Here is a 9228-nt window from a genome sequence, read left to right as displayed (position 1 = left end):
GAACAGTAGCTTGTAATGAGATCCACTAAGAGAGAAATGGGGAATAATAAGGAGAGGGTTGCCTACGGAGGGTGGGGGCGGGGGAGAAACATAGTAGTTGCTCGTGTTTTGTATGTTGCCAGAAAGAGAGTAAAAGTTAAGCTAAGGTGGGACGATATTAAGCTGCCGGGGACTTCCCGCTACTGCTGCTTAGTTGTTGTGGGGAGGGAAATTTTTCTTTCAGTGACTTAGTGTTTCTTTCTCTTGCCTTCTCCCCTCCTCCTCTCCACAGGAGGCGTGCGAAGAGGCTTGGCGGGCAGTGACTCCGACTGTGAAAGAGGGAGTTCACCAGGAGAACGTGTGTGTGTGTGTGTGTGTGTGTGTGTGTGTGTGTGTGCGTGTGTGTGTGTGTGTCGCCTGCCCAAGGGATATGGACTCCGATGCCAGTCTGGTGTCCAGCCGCCCGTCCTCACCAGAGACGGATGACATCTTCCTTACAGCCCGGAGCAAGGGCAGCAGCGGTGGAGGTGGCGGTGGCTTCTCCGGGGGCACGGTCTCCTCATCTACACCAAACGACTGCCAGCCGGAGCTAAGTGCGGATCTTCGGAACGCCATGGGCGCGGCGGGCGTGCACCCGGGGGACAAGCTGGGCGGCGGCTGCTTTAAGTCTTCGTCCTCCACCACCTCGTCTTCCTCTTCCACCTCTTCTTCTTCCTCGGTCGCATCTTCTACCAAGAAGGACAAGAAACAGATGACAGAGCCGGAGCTACAGCAGCTTCGGCTCAAGATCAATAGCCGGGAGCGCAAGCGGATGCACGACCTCAACATCGCCATGGACGGTCTTCGTGAAGTCATGCCCTACGCGCACGGGCCCTCGGTGCGCAAGCTCTCCAAGATCGCTACTCTTCTTTTGGCCCGCAACTACATCCTCATGCTCACCAACTCCTTGGAGGAAATGAAGCGACTGGTCAGCGAGATCTACGGCGGCCACCACGCTGGTTTCCACCCTTCAGCCTGCGGGAGCTTGGCGCATTCGGCGCCCCTGCAGGCGGCTGCTGCGCACCCAGCAGCGGCAGCAGCGCACGCCTCCCACCACCCTGCAGTCCATCACCCAATATTGCCGCCCGCAGCTGCGGCGGCCGCTGCAGCTGCTGCCGCCGCCGCCGTTTCCAGCGCCTCCCTTCCGGGCTCTGGCCTCTCAGCGGTCAGCTCCATCCGACCCCCGCATGGCTTGCTCAAGTCGCCCTCGGCGTCCGTGGCCACACCATTGGGCAGCGGAGGGGGAGGCGGTGGCAGTTTCCAACACTGGGGTGGGATGCCCTGCCCGTGTAGCATGTGTCAGGTGCCACCACCTCACCACCACGTTTCCGGTATGAGCACGACCAGCCTCCCCAGACTCACATCCGACGCCAAATGAGCTCCGCCAGAGCCGACCGAGGCTTTGGAAACGGCCCCTGGGTGAGGATGGAGAGGGCGAGGATGGAGAAGGTGAGGAGCAGAAGTAGCTCCATTTGTGGAACATTTTCCTTCAGAAAAGGGGAGAGAGGAAGGGATGAAGGACCCTAGACCGTGAGTCTCCAAGGGACCGAAGAGACAGAGGCCCCAATTGCAGGGTTCGGTGACCTTTTCCCTGTGGCCTTTGCCAGCCCTCCCGGACCTATAAACAAAACAAAAAAACTCGTTGGATAAGGCAATTGGAAGAAGGCACTGACAACTTCCACTATTACGTTCCCTTTACCGAGCAATTCACTGTTTCTTCACTGCTGATCGAAGCCGAGCAGGATCTGACAACACTTGCACCGATTTTTTATTTTCCCCACTTTCTTCTTCCTGTGGTCAGAGACCCCAGAAAAGCGAGCCCAAGATGGGCTAAGATTTGGTTGCAACAGGCAGACTCGGACACACACCCTATACGAGTTCTCTTAGTCTCCCCCTCGTAAAGAAGTTGGAAGGCGGTATTCTGTACAGAGCATACTTGTTCTTTCCATTTTCAGTAACTGTATACACCCACAACTCACCGCGAATTATGGCAATTTTTTGGTTGTCGTCGTTTTGTTTTACCGAGCGTTATTCTTGTTGTTCATTTGAGGTTTGTTTGTTTTTTTTGTTATTGTTGTTGGCATTTTTATGTGAATTTTCTTTTGCTAAAGAGGAGAGACTTGGTAGGCAAAGTGAGAAGGGACGCCTTTGAATTGGAGTAACCAAAACGGTCAATGCCCTTTTGGTGGTGTTCTTAGTTATATATATTCTAAAGGTATTTTACTCCTCTCTTTCTACCTTTTCTGTTGCAGACCACAAAATGTGAAGGTGTTTTGGTTCCTTGGTTTCTTACCCGAAGTTCGATATCCAGTAGTTTGAAAGAACTAAAAAGTTGTTGCTGTATATTAGTCTAAGTAATTTTTGTTTGTTTGTTTTTAAAAAGTTTCTCTTATGAAGTTGTAAATATAATGTCAGATGATGAAATGTGTTCCTTTTTGCTGGAGCTTTCTGTTTGTACATGTGTACTGTATGAGGCTTGTGGATGTCTAAGGTTTTCTTTTATTAATGTTTTCTTTAGACCACACTTAACAAAGTTATGACAAACCTTCAGTGTGCTTTCTATGTCAAAACAAAACAGAACAAAACTCCACATTACCTTGTGTAATAATTAGTGCTGGGCTTCTTAGCATCTGCAATATAACACCACTTTTCTTATCGCTGCTCCCTGCAGAGATTTTATCATCTGTTTTATTTTTGTAAAAAAAAAAATGCTAAATAATATTTATTATTTGTTTGGTTGCGAAAACATAAAATAAATGATCAACTGTTGAAATTTTAAATAAAAAACACATTTTAAGTAAGCAACAGGATTTTCCCATCTGTTTGTAATATGAGAAAGTCTTGGGAACCTCTTGCACTGAGGTACAGACTTGGAGCAGAGGAGAAAGGCACCAGACACCTAGGATCACTGAGAACTCCATCCCTGGAATTGGCCAAATTTGTCCAACATCCCTCACATTTTGGGAAGATATAGTGAGGGGAGGCACTTCTCCAGATTAAATTTAGAATTAAAAGATCACAACTGAGCTTATGCTCCTTCAAACTTCAGTGACAAAACTAATTGATAAGAGTTATGATTTTACTTTGTATGAGGTTCAAATGTCTTAAGATTTTGTGAGTATGAAAACAAAAAACTGGAAGAGATAAAATTGATCAATTTTTGAAAAGAAACAAGAAGGCCAAATAATGTTACCTTTTTTTGGTCAAGTTTGGCATTAAACCATCTTTTTTGGCTCTCAGCACACCTTTTAGTTAGATTGACGGAAGAACTTCTGGATCTCCGTTTTCCTTTTTTAGTTTCCTGACAATTCATTGGTTTCCTCTCTTGTCAGTCAGTAGGTAATTCATAAATCTGAAACAGAAATATATACAAGGAAATATTACAACAACAACAAAAAGTCTCATTGAATTCTTAACTGCTGTCTTTTTATTTTGGACCAGAAAAACCACCTCTCTAGATTTGTAGAACTGGTGTGTGGCTTCCTTGTCTTCTTTTTCATATCCTATTTTAAAGAATTTGCCATAGAGGAGTGTTCTTTTCTTTCATCCTCTGCCACGTTCCATTTTTCCCTTTGATGCAAGTGTTGTTTTTATATTCAGATGCCCAAACCAGCAGCCAAACAGGATAGCAGATTCCCGTTCCCTTTTTTAAGGTGGATAAGAGAGGAAAGTTATTTACTAGATAGATGAGAGAGAATCTTTTAAAATTCATTTCTGTTTGATTCCCAAATTGTTTTCAAAGCTAAAATTATGCTGTTCTAAAGTAATGGGCTGTAGAGTCTAACCAAACCATTGTCCTACACATAGTATCTTAGTAAATTTTGTTGTTGCTACTGCTGAGGAAGAGGAGGAGGCTGAAGATGGTGTTGGTGCAAGCTTGTCTCCGGACTGCAGCCACTTCTTTTCCCTTACTCCATAGCACAGCCCTACCTTCTGTTTTCAAGGAGTTAGCAATATTGGGGGGGAAGGGAGAATCAAACAAACACAATATGCAACCTAAGGAATTCCCAGGAGATACATAAAAAGAATTGGATTCATCCAATCAAAGGATAAAGGAAAACTCTACACCAGGCAGGTAACTCCAAACACAACTCAATCATTCAACCCCTGGTCCTGGTTAGCAGTATTTGTCTCTGGAGAAGAGTATGTGGGAGAGTTTTTTTCCCTGACAAATTCGTTAGGAGATTCTGGGGGGGAGGGGAGGGAGAGAGGTTTCAGGATTAAATCACACATTGGGGAATGTATGCTCATTTATGGAGAAGTTTTATGTGACTTTATTTCTTTTAAATAAATGCCATTTCTTCTAGCAGTAAGGAAACAAAAGACAAGGAGGTAGTTTGTGAACCAATTTAAAGGAAATATTTTATTTTCAAGTAGTATTTTCAGAGAACGTTTTAGGAGTCACCAGTCTAGGATGGCTCTCTGATTTCTTCAGAAGGATGGGTCCTAAGCTGGAGGCATTTTGCCTTTCCAAGTATGCACTTTACTAGGGGGTGTAAGGATTAGGAAAGGGAGTTTGGACCAAGGAAAGGCAAGGAACAGGAGGAATGAACAAGATTTAAGTTTTCTCAAAGTTCCATTTTGAAAGGAAACTGGGAAAAATTAAAAAATATTCCTTGCTCGTTCTTCATTAACTATTCTATTGGCTAGAAAGAGATTGGAGAGAGGGGGTAGAGAGAGAAGGGGATCTAGGGAAAGGAGAATTGATCTCTGTTGTTTTGTTATTTTTTTCTATTGAGCTGTTTCTTGGCCCCTTCCTTGGGCTAGATAGGGTGGAAGTCAGGTTATTAAAGGGAAACAACGCAGGCCCACCCAAGCTCCCTCCCAGCTTCCTTCCAATTCAGAGCAGCTTTCTTCAACTAAATAAATAGAGGCAAGGGGTGTCCCGCCAGCACACACAAGACTGCCCTGCTTTGGCCAGCAAGTCTGCTGCCTCAGTCCCATTCTTTGAGCAACTCTGCGGAGCTGGGACTCCACACCTCTCAAGCCTCCCAGGTCCAGTGACGCCCCACCCCCCCACTTCCCCCCAACTCCCTGCCCTCCCAGGGTCTACAAGAAGTTGAAACTGACTGAAGGAAGACCTCTGAAACCTTAACTAGGAAATATTTATCCACTCAGTATTTCATTTTAGCTTCTCCACTCTGCCCTTGATATTCCTCCCATGGACTCTTTCTCTCTCTCTCTCTCTCTCTCTCTCTCTCTCTCTCTCTCTCTCTCTCTCTCTCTCTGTCTTTTCCCTGCCCTCCCCCCCTCCCCCAAGCTTTTCTTCCAATTATGTCCAGGGTCCAGAGTCCACCAGCCAAAGATTGATTCACTTGGCTGGGTGTTTATGTGTCTGTGTGGGAGGGGGAATGAAGGGAAAAGAAGGAAGGAGGCTTGTGGGAGGGGAACGTTTAACAGAGAAGACTTACAGAATTGAAGCTAGAAATCTGACAGGAGAGGAAAGGAAGCCTTATGCTTTGTACTGGTGGTGGGGGGTTGTCTGGTGTCTGCATCGGTAAGCTCAGCCTACAACACAGGGACAGATGTGTGAATTTCCCCTCTCCTTTGCAGAACTACAGAGGGACTTTCTTTCTTTATTGCCATCCCCACAGGCTCCCAGGACCATGGCATAACATCTCACCCACCCCTGTAAATTGATTAAGTGCACCTACCAATCTGAAGTCTAACATGTCCTGGGGATATGTGCAGGTGGAAATCATCCCCACTTTTCTCCAGGAATTTTAAGCCCCATGGCTCTCCCAAGGGATCCCAAACTTCTCCTGGATCACTTGGAAGATTATTAAGCAGCATTCTCAGAAGTTAGGTACATTGAATTCCACAAATCAGATTCCCCAGTTCTTGTGTATACAGTAAATTTCAGTACTGTTGAATTATTATAAATGATTACTTTTCAGGATTCCTAGGGACAAAAATATATACGCATGACAGCAAAACAAACTCATAATGCAAGTAATATATTTTGAGTAACTGTATCCATGTCTTAGAAAATATTTAGTAAATGCTCTATAATGCAATTTCTAAACAATGTCCTACAGATTCTAACTGTAGTAACAAGTGATAGAATCCATTAAGTGTTCTCAGGCCTACTGAGGATTTCTAGCAGCCTTGGAAGGTTAGGAAATTTTGAAGGAAGATTTTACTTCTTCAGGCACCTAGATATATCTAAAGCTGTCAGGCCCGGTACGCTCTGGCTAACATAGTCTTCCTCTAGGGCAGGAACCAATAAGAATTTCCTGACTTGGTTATACCACAACAACTACCACAACAAGGGAAAGGAGGAATGCCCAGGGATAAAAGGTCTAAGAATATTGGGGGAAAGCATGGAGGAACAGTTACATTAATATGAGAAAATATTTATAAAGAGCTTAGTACAGTGCTCGATACATAGTAGATGCTTAATTACTTGCTCCTTTCCCCTTCTCTCAAACACAAGTATCTATAAAGATGCAAAGAAAAATCAGACAATATTCCAACTCCCTCCTGACTGGTTTGCTTCTTCTAACTAGCACTTTTAGGGCTTTATCCTTTATTATATAATTTTGCCCTTACCCCTGAAAAATACATACCTACAATGTGTATACATACACACACACACACAACCATACATATATAGTACTAACTACCATGATTTTTTGGGTTTACCTATATTTGGTGAGGTCTTAACTTGAAGAAGAAAAAATTGCTTTCCAGGAAAGTAAGACAGTAAGTTACTCTCTCCATAAACTTGCAAATAGGTAAAGGCTAAGTCTGAGTATGATAGGAAAAGCATGAGGTCACAAAGAGAGAATTAACCTTCTTTACCAAGTCATAAGTATCTTCAGGAAAGGGATAACCAGTAGAGCCAAAGGCTCTAATCACCAAATCAGAGACCTTCTCTGTGTGGTTGAGCAGAATCATTTCTAATGAGTCATATTGTGTTTGGTTAATGGACAAAACAAGGGAAATCTCTGCTGAACATCTCAGGACTACAAAAATGTCTCATTGGCAATTTATAAATATCTTCTTTGGGGTGCCCAAAGGGAGGACCATTCCAGGGAAAATAGAAATGGGGATAAAATATATACACACATGACTTTGGAGTATGGTGTGTTTTGAGTTCTGGCTCTGCTCCTTACATGATCTCGGAGTACTTACTCCTTAACCTCTTCGGTCTTCACTTCCTTGTCAGTAAAAATGTGTGGAATTGACTAAATGACCTTGGAGATAGCTTCCCACTCTAAATCTATTGTACAAGTGTGAAGGATAAGATATGCCCCTTGCCTAGCAAGTTGGAGAGAATTACACTGTCTGATATCATACAAGATTATAAAATCTGAAGTTAGGTCACATAAGTTTGTAGATCATCTTAAGGTAACCTCAGCCTACTATTTGACTTATTAAAACTTAAAACTACAGTGACATTTTTGGGATATCCTATATGTTTATGTTTGTTTTTGTGGATTCTATAGTGGTATTTTGGGGTAATTTATTCCTTATAAATAAACTTCAAATCCCTTTTTCATTATTTCAGTATTAATGAGCTCAAGCTTCTATTCGAATTCACTAAATAGTAATTTTAAGAATGGTTTTCTTAATAGTGATTACTCTTATTTTTGTGTATTTAAATAAATATTTAAATTATTATATTCCTGTAATTTATTAATAAATAGAATCAATAATAAACATAAATGCATTTTGACTCTGAACATTATCACAGCCCAAATTATCTAAAATCCTCTACATATCAGGAGATGTTTCAGGAGACTTTGTCTGGTAACAGTTTCTAATAGTTCAACTGACTCCACATAATCATCGGTCTCAAAGTATTTTCTACTTATTTTTTCTCAAGATGAGTCCTCTCTTTCTTTTCGTCTTCTCATCATAGTAAGATTATATCTGCACAATCACAGGAAACAATCTTTCATTGTCTCTCAATTTTTGTTAGAATTTTCTTTCTAATGGTTTTTGTAACTTGACAGTTAAAACAAGTCCAACATGGAAGAAGTTTCTCGTAACCTTCTTCCTCTGACTTAACAGATTTCTCATAGATCCTCAGAGATCACAGAAAAAGCACTTTCTCCTTGAGCCTACAGGGAGAAAAACTTCAGTTGGTCATTTCTCAGTGACATTTAAAACTGGCAACACTAAATTACTTTTCTCTCAGCATTCTATCTGAGCTCTTAAAGCTACAAAGACAATATCTTTAGTCTCTGTGAGCATGCATGTAGAAGAGGGTTTTACATGTCCCAGTGTCCAAAAATGCTCAGTCCCCAGAAAATAATTTAGGAGCATATCAAATCAACCTTAATATTACTTTCAACCCCGATATCACTTTGCAAAGCACTGCTTGACAGTTTGTACTAAATTTAAAGGAACAATACCACACCAGCAGTAAATTAAATAGAATAAAACAGAATATTTGCAATAGTAACAATAACAATTAAATGAAATAATAATACATTCAACATTTCGCCAAAAATTACAAAACATTGCACATAATTCAACAATTAATTACATGTAGTTGAAGGAATAATCATGTCTACACTATAATAATATAATTTATTTATAGATTGGTTCAACCTTTTAACCTACTGATCTGTTTCTTTATCTTTACGGGATGATGATAGACTGAAACTCACTGTTAGTCTTTATAAACTCCTGAGCTTGTCTTTTTTAAGCTAGGGCACTCTACATCTGAAGTTATGGCAATAAAGGGACCAGTTTTCGCAATGTAGTGTTTCCTTTACAGTGTTTCCTTTATAATGTTTTCCTTTAGCAATTCAGTTTCAGTTCAGACAATTACACCTGAACTCCTTCCCTCTCCCCTCCTTTCTTTCCCTAAGATTTTAAGCTGTTTGAGGGCAGAGACTTTGTTTTTAATTCCTTTTTGTATCCCTGGTCATTAATACAATAGATGGCACGTAGAAGGTGCTTAATAAATGTTTATTGATTGACTGACTATGTCTTATTTTTGGAGGCTCATTTAGACTATAAGATCCATGAGGACAAGGAGTATGAAGCCATGGAAAGAACACTGAATGTATTTGGAGAGGAGATATTCTCCTTCAAAGCCCAGGTCTGCTACCCTTTTGAGCATCCGTTTCCTCAAGTAAGAAGGTTAGAATAGATGACTTTTCACCTTCATATATAGTATATGATCGTGTAACTCATTTCGAATTTGAGCCCAGCACAGTGACATTTCTTTATATATAAGGGATCTTAAATGTT

General features: G+C 41.7%; 1 protein-coding gene across 2 annotated transcripts; it reads left to right on the top strand.

Moving 5' to 3' along the window:
• Positions 1–409: 409 nt before the first annotated feature.
• OLIG2 (oligodendrocyte transcription factor 2) lies at positions 410–1396 on the top strand. 2 transcript variants are annotated; one of them, XM_072606954.1, is made up of 2 exons: positions 410–590; positions 669–1396. In XM_072606954.1, the coding sequence occupies exons 1-2, from the start codon at positions 410–412 to the stop codon at positions 1394–1396; spliced, it is 909 nt and encodes a 302-aa protein (XP_072463055.1). The 2 variants fall into 2 exon arrangements, with proteins under 2 accessions (XP_072463055.1, XP_072463054.1); XM_072606953.1 differs by having other exon boundaries at positions 410–1396.
• The last annotated feature ends 7832 nt before the right edge of the window (positions 1397–9228 follow it).

This window comes from Notamacropus eugenii, chromosome 5 (assembly GCF_028372415.1).
Source record: "Notamacropus eugenii isolate mMacEug1 chromosome 5, mMacEug1.pri_v2, whole genome shotgun sequence".
NCBI lineage: Eukaryota > Metazoa > Chordata > Mammalia > Diprotodontia > Macropodidae > Notamacropus > Notamacropus eugenii.
This window is presented reverse-complemented; position numbering and strand designations above follow the sequence as displayed.

Excerpts from the sequence above, each read along its gene's own strand:
- OLIG2 (XM_072606953.1), top strand. The coding sequence starts at position 410 with ATGGACTCCGATGCCAGTCTGGTGTCCAGCCGCCCGTCCTCACCAGAG.